Source organism: Boleophthalmus pectinirostris, unplaced genomic scaffold (assembly GCF_026225935.1).
Source record: "Boleophthalmus pectinirostris isolate CB_2022bp ecotype Guang Dong unplaced genomic scaffold, ASM2622593v1 HiC_scaffold_21, whole genome shotgun sequence".
In the NCBI taxonomy this organism is placed as follows: Eukaryota; Metazoa; Chordata; class Actinopteri; order Gobiiformes; family Gobiidae; genus Boleophthalmus; species Boleophthalmus pectinirostris.
The window spans coordinates 16,100,730-16,118,204 of NW_026571175.1; the positions used below are offsets into that span (position 1 = coordinate 16,100,730).

At 39.7% G+C, this 17,475-nt stretch overlaps 2 protein-coding genes across 2 annotated transcripts; one reads left to right on the top strand and one right to left on the bottom strand.

The window, feature by feature from the left end:
• Positions 1-966: 966 nt before the first annotated feature.
• On the bottom strand, positions 967-9,855 carry LOC110167317 (trafficking kinesin-binding protein 1-like). Its single transcript, XM_020932650.2, has 18 exons — positions 9,795-9,855; positions 9,535-9,729; positions 7,862-7,938; positions 7,318-7,434; positions 7,148-7,248; positions 6,960-7,065; positions 6,816-6,894; positions 6,603-6,733; positions 6,460-6,534; positions 6,217-6,354; positions 6,067-6,143; positions 5,587-5,820; positions 5,246-5,517; positions 3,744-3,862; positions 3,175-3,385; positions 2,964-3,069; positions 2,702-2,827; positions 967-2,512 (listed from the first exon to the last, which is right to left on the bottom strand). The coding sequence occupies exons 3-18, from the start codon at positions 7,910-7,912 to the stop codon at positions 1,918-1,920; spliced, it is 2,538 nt and encodes an 845-aa protein (XP_020788309.2). The 5' UTR covers positions 7,913-7,938; positions 9,535-9,729; positions 9,795-9,855; the 3' UTR covers positions 967-1,917.
• Positions 9,856-12,346: 2,491 nt separating this feature from the next.
• Positions 12,347-17,200, top strand: si:dkey-166k12.1 (solute carrier family 22 member 13). The gene is made up of 10 exons (XM_020932859.2): positions 12,347-12,786; positions 13,142-13,245; positions 14,195-14,349; positions 14,832-15,000; positions 15,144-15,258; positions 15,812-15,918; positions 15,991-16,202; positions 16,271-16,379; positions 16,463-16,675; positions 16,779-17,200. The coding sequence occupies exons 1-10, from the start codon at positions 12,454-12,456 to the stop codon at positions 16,870-16,872; spliced, it is 1,611 nt and encodes a 536-aa protein (XP_020788518.1). The 5' UTR covers positions 12,347-12,453; the 3' UTR covers positions 16,873-17,200.
• The last annotated feature ends 275 nt before the right edge of the window (positions 17,201-17,475 follow it).

The following is a 17,475-nucleotide window of genomic DNA, read 5'->3' on the forward strand; positions in this document are numbered from 1 at the left end:
AAATATCAAAATAAAAATAAAAATAAATAAAAAAGTAACCAGCCCTTTGACTATCCTATGTGCTGCAGTAGAATATTCACACAACCATCAGTTTCCACAGCCTTTACAGTAGCCTGGTCTGCAAATCTCTACATCTTATTTTAGACCAAACTTACAGTATGTTTGATGTGATGACCATGTACAGAACTTTGAACCTTGCACATTGGACCACCAATGTAGTCCAATCTGGACTCTAGCCCTACCTTGTGTGCTTTACACAAGGTAAGAATGGCAAGCACTAAGGACTATTGCCTACAGTTATCTGCTGCAAGCAAAGTCGAAGAATAAAACCACACAAGGCCTATCTTCTTCTGTACCATTTACTTTGAATTGAGGGAATCTGGCGCACTATTTATACCACGCTTCATATGATTCCTGTTTTTTATGAACTGTTAGCTATCATTTGCAGGTGAGAGCTAATGAGACTTTGCAAGACACGTTGTGACATTTTCAAACTCATTTCTTGTGATTACAATAGTTCTCAGTTGTCACGGTGATGTCTCAGTGATTGCTTACCTGATTCTCTGCGCTAATGTGAGTTTAATGCACACTTTTATTTCCATCTCAATGCATCAGACAAATGGATCGTTCAACAGATGACCACGGCAGAAAGGAGTGCGTTTAGAGACGCTTTTTAAAGACCAAAACCACATTGCGAGCACCACCTGCTGGACGAGAATAGAACCACTTACACCTCCTGTGTTTATGAGACTGCTGTGATAGCAAAGCAAGCACCTTTAAAATAGCAATACACCACTTAAAATAGCAATACTTTGTATTCTATTAGCAGATAGTCAAGGTCATAAAACATAACAGTATGTTTACAGATGTAATTTATTTTAGGGAAAACCCTGACAACAAGCTCTCCATCTTTAGAGTACAGATCATTACAATAGCAGAATGTGATCCTGCCACCATTGCATCGCCAGTATTCAGGTATATACAAATATACAATGTGTGAAACAACTGAAAACTTAACATAAATAATACTTAAAATAAATTAAAGAGAAAAGTGCAACATGTATGCAGTCCTTTTACCTGCACATACCCAACACTAAACAAAGACAAAGGTTGAGGCACTAATATATTCATACAGTATTCCATTTTCACAATAGCCATCTTCATCCTCTTCCACCCACTTTTTGACTTCCACTTAGAAAACCACCACCAAATACTAAAGACTAAAGGTGTAAACAAAACAACAATATAGAGGACATATTATTCATGTATTTGATCACATTTCATAATATTCCACCATATACAAAATTAAATAGGTGCTACATCCTTTTGATAAAGGGGACAGATGTTGTGCCTGTATGAAAGAGTATTTTTTTATTTGTGAAAAAGGGTGGTGGGAGTACTACATCTAACCAGCAGAGTCAGACTCCAAAAGACATCACATGCTTGACTTAAGGGATATAAAGTGAAATTATATATAGTTTATGTCTACTTGGAAGGAACTTGCTTGAATAGAGAATTCTGTGAAATCTGTGCATCTCAGGGATAATGCATTGCTTGAAACATAATGACTTTAGGTTGTCAATGTTATCACTTTTATCCTGTCTATTCTAGCCTGACAGGTGAGGCTACTATTGTACCATGCAGGAATGCTCATATTCAAAGCATCTTTTACTAACCTACTTTTGTGTGTTAACTTGAGTGTTAATAATCAAGGGTTTTAATGCAAATAATAGTGCAATGGTCTGCATGGATTGATTTGCATACATATGAGGTTTTAAAAGCAGATTCTTATCAAGTAGTAGTCAACATAATTGAGCAGAGGAAGTTATCCGATAGTACCATGTTTCTGGCAAACATTATAAAGAGTGGTGGCTTTGTGCCTGGGCTCCAGACGACTTGAACAGCCAAAACTCATGACTACTCCTGGGGCCCTGGGGCCTTCATGGCCATGCTGGCTCCAACCATTGCTGGATAACTCCGGTTCCTCCTTATCCCATCAGGCCCAAAAGGAGAGCCGGATCTGCGCAGCCCACCCAGAGGTCCCAGGATAGGGCCAGGACTAATGGCTCTGCCTCCTGGAGCACCAGACACACCAAGCCGCTTAACTTTGTCCAGTAGGTTTAGATTGTGAATGCTTACACTGACATCAGTCTGGCTTTCACAGTCTCTGCCTCTCTGCCGCCCTCTCAATCCACCAGTCACCTCCTTCAGAATGGATCGTGCTGGTTTGGATGCCAGGAAGTTGTCATACGATGGGCTCTTAAAGTCAAATCCTGCTGATGTGGAGGTGGTTAAAGCTGCCTGTGACGTGGGGGAGTTAGGAGGAGTAGAAGGCCGCAGAGTGTTAGGCATGGTCATTCTGTTAGGAGCAACAGAAGTACTAAATAAGACCCCACCACTGCCTTGGCCATACTCCAGACTCTGGTTATGGTGATACATGGCTGCTGAGATCCCCCGCTCCTGGAGTAAACGCACCAACCCCAAGGACATGCTGGTGGTGCGAGTGGCATCTCTGCAGAAATAATAAATAGTTAATCACCTTGAAAAAGGAATAAAAGGGATGGATGGAGCATTGTTGTCTAGTAGGTCACGTAAACAGGAAACACTACTGCCACCAATCTGCCAGGTGACCTTTTAGTACCAAAAGTTCAGAGGCTGCTGACTCCTAATATATGTTACTAAATAAGTGTTAAAGATTCACCTGAGGTTAGTTGACGATTCAGATGGCCTGAGACTGAGTCTGCGTGGGGTGCAAGGCGTAACAGCAGGAGTACCCAACAAAGAACTAGTCATTACACATGAAGATGATGCTGGGACTGCATTAAGACTATGAGAGGAAGAAAAAGATCAAAATGTTTTTATTATAGTAGTGGAACACCTCATAATTATTGTTATCATTAACAGTTATAAAATATTCAAATGTACAGGTTAAAAAGTCAAATTATAATAATTTGGTGAAATACCTTGGTGTGACCCGGGTTTGCTCATCAGTTGGGTGAAGAATCCGACAAGTTGTGAAAGTGTACGTAGAACTGGTGTGGGCCATGCATTTACCTGGATAGTATGCAGCTGGAGACCCAAACCCAGACACACAATTTTTATGATCAATAAAGCACCATAACACTGCAAATGTAAAATCTGATCAAATTGAAATATGCTCTATTAAACTCTTACCCAGGCCATCAGTGTTGCTGAGATGTGGCGATGGTGATGGAGATGGTGGTGTGGGAGGAGCCAGGCTGGAGGCAGACTGAGGAGTCTCACTGCTGCTAGAGGGGGCGGAGGTAGTGGGGACAGCAGGGGTGGCAGCAGCTGAGGAGGTAGGCAGATTCTGGAAGTACTGCTCCCCAGGCTCATCCTCTTCAAAGCCGCCCCACGGATATGCCTGCAGAGCACAGCATGCATGGGCACCAGGTGCATGAGTGACTACTGTGGTACATGGAACCATCTTCAGAATGGGGTCACAGCCAGTACATGATGTTCAGTTGATAATTGTTTGAAAGGAAAATTGCACTCTGTATCACCAATAATACATTCAAAACATGGTGAACAGAACAGTAAAGAAAATTCATGATTGATCACCATGCAACAATTTTATCATTGAAACTACACTTGACCCATATTACTCACTTCTACCTATCTATGAAGACCTCAAGATGACAATGGAGAGCAAAAAAGTGTTAGAAATATGAAATGTATGGAGAAAAACAAACAAAACACATGATAATGGTACTCCTTCACACCTGTTCCAGTTCCAGTTCCAATGGCCTGTATCCTTTAGAAACAACTCCCGGCCTGGCATCGAGGATCACCCCAAGGTGAGGCTGTGCCAGCTGTTGCCAGTGGTGCAGGGTAGCAGAGCCTGTGGGAAACATTAGTAAAAGAGTTCCATTCAACCACCTAATTAATTAATTAATTAATTAAATTAATTAATGAAGCAGACTTTTTTTTTTCAACACTGTTGCCCTACTCTACTTACTGATACATTGAACATACCATTTAAAATCCAACCCAATGGAAGACTGGTATGATTCTTCCATTTTTGATGGTGTGAATAGGAAGAAGATAAGAATGACAGATATGTGTAACATATACTTAGAGGAATATATAAGAAAAAACTAATGATAGAGAAGTGGGTGTAAAAGCAAAAACACAAAACAGACATAAAGCAAAGTATGGAAAATGGAAACAGAATGAATGCATCAAGAGTTTTATTGTTCAGACACATGAAAAATTTTAAATATGAAAGAGAACAGTGGTGTAAAGTGATGGAATGAATTACAGTGCATGCAAAGCAAAAGATACTTGAAAACATGGAAAAGCAAACCCAAATAAAAATATACAAACTACAGAAATAATGAAATACAGTACATGCTACTACCAGCAAGTGACAGCACAGTGTCCCCTAAAAGACTGTAGTAAGATAGTATCACAAGATTAAAAAAAAAAAGTTCCAAATCAAGTTTTCATTTATAGTCTATAGTCTTCCAACAACCAATCCTGAAGTATCTTATAAGTGTTGTGCTAAAAGCAACTATGTTATGTGATTCTTAGTTTAGTAAACTGACTAAAATGCTAAAAAGTTCAAACTTGACATATATTTGAATAACGTCAATCATGGAAAGGGGGAAATAGCATGATAAAAAAGGTACTACAGACATTTATTGTATGCACCTGGTTAAAATTTACAATAAATCACTGGGAAAAATATGGAATAAATGATTAATATTATATATTACCGTTATTTAATTAGTCAGATGATTAACTCTCCCTGCACTTACACTTTGAAATCCAAACCTCTTATGTTTCTGGGCAGCTTATGTAAGCCTCAGTAATATTGGTGCCTAGAGCCAACCTCTGGGCCGTGTGTCTTTGTAGTAAGAGTGAGGAGAAGTAAAGCTGCCTGATTTGTGATGGTGCATCAGAGACCAAAAAGAGTTAAACAGCATGAGTGACAGGGGCCGCTCATTCCTCTCCTGGGGACATTTGTTCTTCCTACTTCCTGCTCTGTCCCGGGCCCAGCGCCTGCCTCTCTCCCTCTCTATGCCAGCTGCAGTCTTCCTCACCCAGCCCCATACTCGTGCCCTGTCCCCCTCCAGAGTATGCCCATGTCTAGTGTCTCTTCTCCTGGCCCCCTCTACCACTCCCAAATGTTTGCTAACTTTTTTCGTCCCAACATTCCTATGTCTTTCTCCATCCCATTTCTTGACTGTCTTGGTGCTTCTCCCATTCTCTCTGCTCTCACCTTCAAGTGGTTTCACAATCTGTAGTTTATCAGGGAGGTAGGGCCCCCTAGTGGCCCAGAGTTGGAGGTTCCCCAAGGACATGATGCTGTCTGAGGGGGTCACTGGGGTCTCATGGCTCAGTCCGATCCCCCCGTTCCCCCCTCTGCGGCGTTCTCGCTCGTCCTCAAAGTATCGCCTCTCACTCAGATTGTTCTGTCGACGCAGGGACAGTCTTCTTAGAGCCAAGCGGAGCTCATCTGCCCCACTGGCCTTCTTCTCTTGATCTGCATTGCTGCAAAATACACAAATTAATAAATAGTACAGTCAATGGTTGAAGAAGTGAATCTTAGAGACTTTTCACCTGTCCTGGTTTTCTGCAACTTCCATGAGAATACTCTGTGTCCTGTTGTCCATGATGTTGCTGTCTGAACTGTACATGGTGGAGCGTGGGGTAGTATGCCCACTGGACTGGGGGGATGTGCGGGCAGACAGAGACTGGTTTGATCCAGGGATGTTGCTGGTTGGAGTGAGTGACCGCTGTCGAACTGTCTGATTCACAGTCTTCACAGTCTCAAACACTCGTTTACGGTGACTCCTGCACATAAAACACATAGAGAATCAGCACATCATTCAAATGTAATATATGGATAAATAAATTTTGTCATTAGTTCTTATAGAATTGTCTTATGAACCTTTCTTCAAGGATAATAAACAATATGAGATACAAAGAGACATCCTGAATCCTTCTATTTCAAGTTCAGTTTAAATCAAGCATTTCTAAATTATTCTGGTAAAAGCTTTCTCATGAGAGGAACAATATTTTATATTTATCAAGTCTTACTTCAATTCCTCACACTCTGGGTCCTCCATACTCAACTCTTTTCTCATAGTTCCTTCAATTTCAGCAGCCAGGGAGTCCTGCAACAAAAATGGCAACACATAGTACATCTATGATGCTGTGTGCTTTCCCAAAGCAGCACTCAGCACTGACCATGGGGTACAGTCCCAGAGGATGGTAACGGCGGGGAGTACCCGCAGGATAGTTTCTGTTGCGGAGGTTCTTCAGCTCTTCTTGAGCCTCGTGCAGCATCTCAATACACTCAGAATATTTATCTTCCAGATCCTGTAGCTGCAAAACAAAAAAAGACTTATTATTTTTCCGATCCCAATAAGACATGATGTGAAGCATCATATGGTCTAATAATTCATTAATCAATGTACTTAAGTAAGATACCTCTGCTGTGAGCTGCCTCTGGGCATCTTTTGCTGCAATCAGGTGCTGAGAGAGCTCTTCGTTCTCCACAGCATACTACACACACAGACATGTGAATTAGTCATAAAGACATTTTGGTGACTTGAGATGAAAAACATCCTTACGGATTTGGCCTTCTTCTGCAGATCAACAATCTGTGACAGAAGGTGTGTGATTTCCTCTTGCTGGCGAGAGGCATCTTCAGTCTTTCGTGCCAATTCTTCAGCAATGGCAGAGATCTGGAGACTGGACAATCCTAGAAAAACGCATGAGAAGTAAAATGATTGGCTAAATAAAACTGCCTCATTAAATCCAAATTACAAAGCATAAGTGCTTACTGAGTTCATTGACACAGTCATTAACCAGCTGTTGTTCCTTTTCTTCATAAGTTTCAGTCTCTGACTTCAGATGGCTAGCCTACGTAGAAAAATAAATCATTAGTTCACTTGTTTTAATGTGTTTGAAAGTGTATGGTCACTCACCTCTGAGCGCAGTGACAGGTTCTCTTCCTCCAGCTCTTTGAGTTTTCGCTGGAGTGTGTCGCTCACAAAGGCGCCAGATGCTGCCTCTACCTTACTTTTCCTACCCCTAATTAAAGTGACACCAAAAAATTTAGTTTGAAAATCTCAAATGTTTGAGCGTTGTTGTTTTTTTTATGAAGAAAACTGACGTTGGAGAGCTGCCAGGTTCTTCTTCACTTTCCTCTCCGGCATTGGTGTAAAACTGCAGGAGTTCATCTTTTAGATTCAGTTCATGATGTAGCTGGGCAACCTGAAAATGTAAACATTACATTAATGCATTTATCACAGTTATCACATAATGACAAAACAGCCCAAGCACCTCCTCTGTGATCTGTGCCACTTGTTCCTCCAGATAGTCATTTTGCTCAGTCAGAGTACGGTTCTTCTTCAGGAGTGTTTGTCCAATCTTAGCAGCCAGCTCCAAATCTCTCTCTTTCTGTAGTGATGTAGTACAAACAATATGTTTCAAACACCAAATGAATGCATAACAGAGGTATATTATAAAATTGTCTTGTTTCATTCATTTAAGATGGATATAAAATTACAATACATCAATGAATGAAATGAGTGAATGAAAAGGTTACTCTGCCATATTTTTGTAACATATAATATTTGATATTTCTCAACACTTAGATTTTGAAGTTTACATTTTTTCATGTAGACTGTTCCATAGGCCCACACCTTAACTGAAACACATTTTTCCATTGTTGCTGTTCTAAACCTGGGTTTTTAGAAATTCGACTAAAAACAACTTTCTTCTTTTTTTGGAGACTGATGGGAAAGATTATCTTATTTGCTTTGCTAAAATTGTAGTATTTTATTACTGTTTTCTATTTAATTGCAAATCACACATAATAACTTGCCTCTTCCAATAGTCGAGTAACAGCATCAATGTCATTGTAAGTCTTTGTCATCTGGCCCACTCTGTCTGCACATAGCACTGCAAGTGAAAAACAAACAAAAAAAATCAGGGTCAAATATGCAAAAACAAATATATTTCATAGCATACATCCTTGTTCAAAGCAATTTAAATGTCACAATTTCTGAACAACAATGCCACATTGTGGCAGCATACAACCATAAAAAATTATGTAACACAAAGAGTTCACACTATTGCAGAAGCTGTTGACTGGTTATATTTACAAAGTAAAGCTTCAATCACCAACCTCTCACTAAGGGCCATGGGTCAGAGTTAAAGGGCAATGGCTTGTTTCCATGGCGCACAGCAAATAGTTTTGTTACCCTGAGGTGATAGTGCTTATTGACATCAGCTCACATCAATGACATTCTCTGCGAGTTCAATACATTGTGATATACATATGTAAATTGTAATAATGTTAGTGTACCAAACATTCAGGTACCAGTGACAATAGCAAAGGCAATTTTTCAGATATGGAGTGTTAACTGCATAACAAAAAAAAGAAATGACCTGTGAGACCACGGCAGCTGTTGTAATATTGAGCACTACAAGAACTAAGGTACAATACATTGTTAAATCAACAACAAATATAAATGCATCCAAAAGGAACAATTTTTGAGACAAAAATTACACACCTTAGGATTCACAACGTGAACCAGTAAAACACAATAACTTTTCAAAGTAGATACTACCAAAGTTACCTTTTTTGTCTCCAGCATCAACCCAGTCATGCAGCTGTGTTTCATATTTCTTCATTAAGTCCAAACTGGGTTCATTGTCCATGTCTTGCATTTCCCTTCACTTTGAGATTGTCGAGCAGAAATGACAACTAGGTTGAACTGTCATGCATACACTCACTCCTGAGCAGAACTACTAAACAAAGTCTACACGCACTACATCAGCTTTCAGACCTGTGAAAGCATGCACGGGCGCCTATTACTATTAGAGAGGTCACTATCTGTGCAGTCGATGAGTTGCAAATGGATCATGTGATTGTGAAAAGCAGGGGTCATCCAATTGAAAAGTGAGCTTGTGTTTTTTATGTGTATTTTTCTACCTTTTACAAAGCAAGGCAACTACCACTGCACCACTTCATGGAAGTACAAAATGTTATCACAAAACTATTGATTGCAGTTGCATTTATATTCATTTATGCCAAATACAAAGCATCCATAGTAACCATATAGAAAATTAGTACACAGCACCCCCTTTTGCAAAAACACTGCAGTTACATCCTAACCATCCAAAGAGTAAACTTCATGTAATACTGTTCAAATTACAACTTGAACATAAAATTCTGTCTAGTTATTATTAGATGCAAAAAAAGTTTGTTCAACTGTTTAAATTTTAGATAGGTAAAAACAGACTCATCACCAGTTATCTTCTGCACATTATTAGACCAAAATAATATATGCCTTCTAACTCTAACATAAACAGATGTTTAGTATAGTGTATGTAGTGCGTTTTGTTTTCTTTCTCATAAAAAAAAAACTTGAGGATATGAAAGTTACACTTCAACCCACAAACTATAAAATCCAATTCTCAAACTTCTTCATAAGCAGATATAAGTCTAGGATTTATAGATCTCGTAATGCACAAGCACTCGTTGGTACTTACAGAAGTATTTGAGTGTTTCTTCGATCTGCTCTGTGGTCAGTTCCAGACTGGTCTCTGGAGCGACGAGTGGCGTGTGCAGCCAGTCGTCATGGTCGTATCCATAGACAGTATCAGCCCGGAGACGATAGACAGGGAGCTGCTCCTCCAGCAGACTGATGATTTCAAACTCAGGCAGGTCAGTGCTGTTGCACACATCTACAGAAAAACAGGTCAATATGACATTTGAACTTTTTCTGGTGTTGCAAAAAAATTCTTGTCACCTGTGATGGTCTCAGCGTCCCTGCAATCAGGCACTGCTGGTTGGGTGTCCCCCTGGCAGAGTTCCCCCTCACTCACATACTGCTCCTCTTGGGTGTGCCACTGCCCCTCAGAGTCAGGGTCTGGATCTGGGGGCAGCGGGAGGCCGGAGGAGGCCAGCTTTGCTCACCTCTCACTACGTTAGAGAGACATAGGCCATGGGCCTCTGGAGCAGCAGCTCCATTACACAGCACGGCCAGTCTGGAAGTTAAAATAGCAGCCTGTAAGAGACATCAAAACAAGGATACTGTATGTAAGTCCTTAAGCTTTATCATTTGGTTAGACATGTTCTTAAAACATATTCCTTGATTCTCCAAACAAACAAATCAACAGCCATATAGCCCAGTACGACAAGTGGGAGTATTACCTGTTCAGGAATGTACACACTTACTATATATAGAGTGTGTAGATTTCTTTACACTGCTGATATTTGGTAAGAGAATACTATTTAGTGTGTGTGCTAGAGCAGTGCATTAAGCAGTGCATTAAGCTGAAGCCAGCACTGATGCTTACACAAGAACTCAGCATTGCAGCATTGAACGAATCATTGTGAAGCTGGACTGACATGCGAGCGTGTTGGTACTAGGTAAGGTGAGTGAAGCGTCTTGTCCAACAACATAGGCACTGGTCCAAATAGCACTTTTCTCCAGACAAGAATGGATACTTGTGTCAACTTACTAACCTTTTGTTTACCTGCATGAGTCTTAACAAATATAATGAGATGACTTTGGAGACTTACAATGTATGTTGCTTTCGCCCTACTCATGGTTCACAGCTGCTCAAACTGAGAATTTTGAGCACCACGCAAAACAGCCTGTGATCGGGTTATAAATAGACACAGACAGATGTGACTGCAAAATAAACCTTCTATGCTCCAATCAATACAAAACGTTTTCAAAGGTTTTCTTGGCCCTGGTAGACTTTATCATAGTTGTGTGTTATTGAAAATAAAACAATTGGTCACAACAAGCCTGCATCTATAATTCTAAAGTAGATTTAGACTAGATTATGTACTGACAGACTATAAAAACAAATGTATATTTTATTTACCATGAAGTATGACAAGGACATAGGCCTATCCAATATAATATAGATGTTGAGGCATCAACACAGGGAGTGTGTAGCTTAAGCAATATCTCAATGTTAGGGATGCGGACTTGCGTTCACTCTTTAGTGCCACCCTCGCTTATAGGCTATATTCAATCAGCTGACATTATGCCATTACAATGATTAATTAATTTAGGTCTTCAAAAGTAGACCAACGCAGTCACAGCTTTACTCACTCACTTGCCCCTCTGAGGACCCACAGAGGACCGGTCCAGTGACCAGCAGTGGACAATCCTTTCCGTTACGCCCTGTAGTCTTCTCTGTCACTGTCGGGGTGACTTTAGGCCTGATGATGGAGGGCGGAGATGCTCCTCGCTTCTGGATTGAAGACTCGACCTCAATCACGGATATTTGGATCTGTCAGGTTCTCGTGTGGATGATGTAGAATATCGCCCATGGCCCGGTCCACCGCTGTCGTCCTACAGCCATGTCCCTTTGGCTCTGTTAACGATCTGCGGCTCTGTCTCCTCTGCTAAACACCTCAGTCAATTTTGCAATCATACGTGCTTTCACTTCCGGTCTGTGTCTCAAAAATAAATCAGCATCCTACAAACATGGCCCATTTTGGGTTTACGTTATTTAGTTGGCTATAATGGCCTAACGTATTTGCTTTTTATGCACCTAGGACAATTTGTTATTCAGCCAATTTAGGCAATGCCGTCTCTCCAATGTCTGATGTTATAAGGATCTTTCTCTCCAATCCAATAAACTAATTGCGCGTCACGATCCAAAGCTGTTTTTAAGGCCTAGGCATATAGATATATTTTAAAATGACTTATAAAAATAGCCTAGAAATAAATTGGGCTTTAATTGCAATGGCCCTAGATCACCTTTTTTAAACAGTGGACAGCAGGTGGCAGCATAGTCTCTTTTATGACAAAGATGTACGCAACATTTATGAAAGGGGTTCACTGGCACAAACAACAATCGGCCTTTGAGAAAATTATGAAGCTCATGTATTACACGGTTAATAAACAGATCGACAAAAAAAAAAAAAAAAAAAAAAAAATATATATATATATATATATATATATATATATATATATATATATATATATATATATATATATATATATATATATATATATATATATATATATATAATAATCTTCATAGCTGCTTCCGATGCTCTGGCCCTGCCCAGTAATATCTGCCACGAACACGCACATGTTTATGATTAGACTCGCTTATAATAACTCGTCTATTCGGGCTGTTTTTCACTTGCAAAGAGAACACACACAAAGATGGGCTTTGAACCAGTTTTTGTGCATCAAAGCGGATAATGGTAGCTGCACTTCATATGAATTTGCGCGCGCTGGACTTACATGGAGCGTAACCATCAAAGGCGGGAGCGGCAGGGGGTATATTTTGTAACTCAAGGACTGCCCCACAGCTGGGAGCTCGCGAGTGGACGAACCATCACGTGGGATTTGATTTACCTTATTTACCTTCTCGGGAAAGCAAGTGCTTGACGGGCAGTTGTGGTCGAGCCAATCCTCCAGAACAGAACCAAAAATGAATTTTGACCAGATCCTAGCCGCTGTTGGAGGGTTCGGAAAATACCAGAAGATTTTGTATATATGGATATGTTTACCAAATGTGCTGCTTGCTTTCCATATGATGGTGAGCATCTTTACTGGAGCCACGCCGCCACATCTATGTCGAGACAGCCTTGACCCGGTTGCGCGCAACGGGACATTTGACTACACTCCGCTTATTCTTAACTCCAGCGAGGATTCGTGTTCCTGGTCGGAGAGGTCTCTGCAGGACAACCGTTCAGCTCCCCTGCGGTGCGTGCACGGATGGGTTTACAGCAATGAGACATTCCAAAGCACCACAGTCACTGAGGTAGAGTCACTTTCTTTATAGCTTTATGATCATATACACCCATCTCATGTGGTGCACACAAAAATCAGACAAAAAGTGAAATATTATGTAGGTAACACCTGGTAATTATAGAATTATAAACTGTAGCCTAATAATACAGTGACTAACAAAAAGGCCATTGATAAGCAAAATGCGCGCCTAATAAACTGTTCATAATTTTCATATCACATTTAGTCTGATATAAGAACAAGAGTCTCTTGTGTCAGACCTTCAATATCTTTTCTCACAATATGGTTTGGACTGCACCAGTGGATAGAATGTTATGTCAACTATACATTCATTTACTAACGTTGATGTGATTTTTATCATCCACTAGTGGGACTTGGTGTGTGAAAATGCCCGGCTGAACAGTATTGGCTCATCCATTTACATGTTTGGGTTGTTGGTGGGATCAGTGGTGTTTGGATCTCTTGCAGACAGGTATGTTATGCTGTACTAAAAAAAAAAAAAAAAAAAAGATTCAGCAGTGCTGTACCCAGCATCAAAGCATGGCTGCATGCAGGGAGGGCATATAATGTTCTTAGTCTATTGCCTATAGTATTCCTCCAAGGCAAACCCAGTTCCCCACAATTACTTGGTGGTCAACTCAAGTAAATTCCACAACAGAGACCATTATTATATTAGACTAGTGGATCCTCCTTGCTCCTACTGAAGCCTGAATTTTCATGTGTAATATTATGTAATCACATAGTGTTGAAAACCATCAGAACATTCAAAATTATGGAAGATGGGTGACTGGAATCAGATTAAATAGACCATCATAGACCACATCTAAATACAAAATAATAGCAACCATTTTGAATTTACAGGGTAAAAATGTTGTCTGTTAGTTTACTTTTCTATTACAAAGGATGAAATTATATTTGAGCTTCACAAAAGTATGTGTGATATAATATGCCATTTATAAATAATAATATATAAATGTACATGGAAATAAAGTGTCATGATCTCTTATTAAATTGGACTCCAGGAATAACAGACTGATGGAGTAAATAAATAAACAAATGCACTGAAATACAATAATTATACAATTATTGTAAATGCCTCTAAACCAGCGTCTGATATCACCTATATGCATTTGAGTGCACTTACCAAATCCCCTTCATTTTTCATATTTTGTGATGTGGCTAATCCCATGTTCTTAATTGAAATTGCAATATGTTCCACTTGACTTTTGCCTCCAGTTGCCTCCATTCCAGAATTTATTCACAAAATTACTGTTTATTGTGTAATATGACTCAACATTAAGAAACTGACTCTGACTTTGACATTTTTAGTTTTTGGTGGGCTGAAAAAGTTTGGACCTCTGAAAGTTTAAGTGTGTCATTGCTTACACAACTCTAATCTTGGGTTTATGTTTGTCCCAAAGGTATGGCAGGCGCCTCATCCTGCTGCTGTCCATTGCACTCCAGACAGTGTTTGGAGTGGCTGTGGCCTTCGCACCAAACTTCACTGTTTATGTGATGCTTCGCTTTGTTGTTGGTGCAACAATATCCGGAGTCATCATAAATGCTTTTGTACTTGGTACTGACACACAAATAACATGTCAATATAATACATGCAAGCTTAGTTCATAAATTAAAGTGCATTACACATTTTAATTTACATGGCAAATGATACTATATAAATATCTCTTGAAGCTGCCAGCTGTAAATGAAGGAACCAGGCCTTCATTTACAATGCAAGTGTAAGAGATACCAAATATCAGTGTCTATAAATAGAGGCTACTCTATATCACATTAATTGTAATGTCGCAGTTATCGCTATTTTCTGGCGCCACTTCAGTGGAATCCAAATTTTAAGCTGCCAATTGTAGTACATTACACCTTCATGGTTTGACTTAATTTGACATTTTGCTTTGCCTGTTTCCTGTCACACCCCACAATATACCTTTACCTTTACCACTGTATCCACTGCACTGTGCTCCTCACCACCTCAGTTTAACCCTGTACCTTGGTCCTGTTCTTCCCTCCTCCCTCCACCCCACAATCTGTTGTTTTTTTAAGGTACTGAGTGGACATGCACCAAAAGACGCATGCTGGCTGGCATCACCACCGACTATGCCTTTGGTCTGGGCTACATGATGATAGCAGGCATAGCTTACCTTATACGAGACTGGAGAAAGTTACAACTGGCAATATCGGCCCCTGGCTTCCTGCTTATTTTCTATATATGGTGTCTAAACATTACACTCACTGTGTATTTATGTTTTTTTCTGAGAGTGCTTAAAGGCACTCTTTGTGAAGCTCATGCTCTCCTCTGCTCTCATTCCTGGCATCCTTCCATTTCCCACTCCACCTCTGCCTCTACACTCCCAGGGTGCTTCCCCAGTCCGCCAGGTGGTTGTTGGCCAACAACAGAAAAGACGAGGCCATTGCACTGCTCCGCAAGGCTGCACTAGTGAACGGCCGGGAGTTACCCCCCACACTGCAAGTGGGTCTCTGTACAAAAGTCACTACAATGAATAGGGTTATAGAAATATTATATGATAAAAGTTTTTACTACTATTTTGAAAAGAAAAAGTTAAAAAAACAAACAAAAAACACCTTGTATTTGAGCAAACGAGAAACAGACCTCTTGTTTAGCTGAGTATAAATTTCCAGTACAACTGAGAGTCAGATTTACACAACTCTGTCCTAGATAAGTGTACATTCTTGAGTGGGAGTCGCATCCAACTAGAACAGATGCAAAGCCACTAGTTAAATCTAGTGGCGTATGGAGGAGCTCCAAGTTCCTGGGAACTTGGCATATAAGTTATATCTAGTAAAACCTTTACACTTGATATCATGCATGAATACTGTGGTGTGGATACTTCATTTTGGTTCTTTATATTATATATTATATATTATATTATATTACATTACATTACATTACATTATATTATTTTATATTATATTATATTACTGTAAAGCTGTATTGTATATGTGTAAAGAACAGTGCACAGTCAATAAATATATTAAAAAGTGAAAATGCTCTTTATGCCTAGGTGGAAAAATGTGAGGTTGGAGGTGGAAGCAAGCACCGTCACACAGCACTGGACCTTGTGCGTACTCCTAAGATGAGAAAACGAGCCCTCATCCTGTTTTACATCTGGTAATTCAGTTACAAGGTCCCTTGTAAAGTGTTATGCCGACAAAACACAAATGCCTTTTTATTTTTTTTAAGGTTTGTGAATGTGCTGGTGTATTACGGCCTCTCATTGGGAGTCTCCAGACTGGGCACAAACCTATATCTGACTCAGTTTGTGTTTGGCCTGGTTGAAATTCCAGCTCGCTCCATAGTTCTGTTTGTCCTCCCATTCAGCCGCCGCTTTTCTCAGAGTGGTTTTCTGGCTGTTGGAGGACTAGCCTGTCTTTTCATGCTAGCTGTTCCTGCAGGTAATGTTGGCCCAATGAATCAGACAGCAAACTTTCTCTGTGTAATATATTTGTGATTTTCCTCATAGATCAATCCAACATGTTAACTGGTCTTGCCATGGTGGGAAAATTTGGGATCACCGCTTCTTTTGCTGTAGTCTATGTGTACACTGCAGAAATATTCCCAACTGTCCTTCGGTAGGAACCCTCTGGAGAAAACGTTGGAGTTTCTTGTATATGTGTGAAATTTAACATAGATTTCTTATGTCTATAAATTTCAGCCAAACAGGGATTGGTGTGTCTAGCATGTTTGCCAGAATGGGTGGTGTTTTGGCACCTATTATTAATATGATCCACAGCCATAGTCCCACCACGCCGCTGGTTATTTTTGGGACTGCGCCTGTGCTCGGAGCTGTGCTGGCTCTGATGCTGCCTGAAACTGCTGACAAACCTCTACCAGACACTGTGGAAGATGTGGAGAACTGGAACACAAGGTTAGAGCGCAAAAATGAATACAATCCTGAGCTCTCCAAGATTTGCAATATAATTCAATATTGAGTTACTTTGTGTAACTTTCTGAAACTTTCTTTTCTGTAGAACACCAGCTGACATTGAAAAACTTAAAGTACCAGCTGATATGTGTGAATTAACAGACAAGACAGGGGAACATCATCTTAGAAGCAATATGTAGAATATTGCTTTTTTACATTTCATTAAAAGAAAAGGCTGAACCAACTTCAAACATTTATCACACTGCACTCTATGCAATACATTCTATGCAATAACCATGTTTTTTTATCCAACTTATCCACTGAAAGAACAAGCACAAGGAATGACTGTCTTTTCTGATGCCAAGCTGGTTTTATAATAATATTCTTGTTACTGATTAAAAACACTCAGTATTTGTCGGTTTACAGTTTCATTATTTTAAGCCTTTTGTTCCATTTCTGCTGATAGGTTCATTACATGTACCTTTTGTGCCAATGTTGATGATATTGGACAAGGGAGAGAAAACAAGTTTAAACGCACAATTGTTTTTTTTTTGGTTTTCTATATATATCTATATATAATAAAGCAAATAGCTTTTGACTGTTACTGTACCATTTTCTGTGATGTGAATGTTACATTATAGTCAATATTTTAGTAGCATATACCTTTTGACTTTTTGTAGCATGCAGTGTTTTGTGTATTTACACTCTTTAAGAAAGGGCTACAGTATGATGTTTACAATGAATTACTGTGGTGCTATTTTAAAAATGCTTTTGTTTTAAGTTTACACATCTACCTGTACTAA

Excerpts from the sequence above, each read along its gene's own strand:
- LOC110167317 (XM_020932650.2), bottom strand. The coding sequence starts at position 7,912 with ATGACAAAGACTTACAATGACATTGATGCTGTTACTCGACTATTGGAA. Across the intron at positions 7,435-7,861 it reads TTACTCGACTATTGGAAGAG|AAAGAGAGAGATTTGGAGCT; the intron begins GCAAGTTATTAT and ends ACATCACTACAG. Across the intron at positions 3,386-3,743 it reads TGGAACTGGAACTGGAACAG|GCATATCCGTGGGGCGGCTT; the intron begins GTGTGAAGGAGT and ends TGTGCTCTGCAG.
- si:dkey-166k12.1 (XM_020932859.2), top strand. The coding sequence starts at position 12,454 with ATGAATTTTGACCAGATCCTAGCCGCTGTTGGAGGGTTCGGAAAATAC. Across the intron at positions 14,350-14,831 it reads CATAAATGCTTTTGTACTTG|GTACTGAGTGGACATGCACC; the intron begins GTACTGACACAC and ends TGTTTTTTTAAG. Across the intron at positions 15,259-15,811 it reads AGTTACCCCCCACACTGCAA|GTGGAAAAATGTGAGGTTGG; the intron begins GTGGGTCTCTGT and ends CTTTATGCCTAG.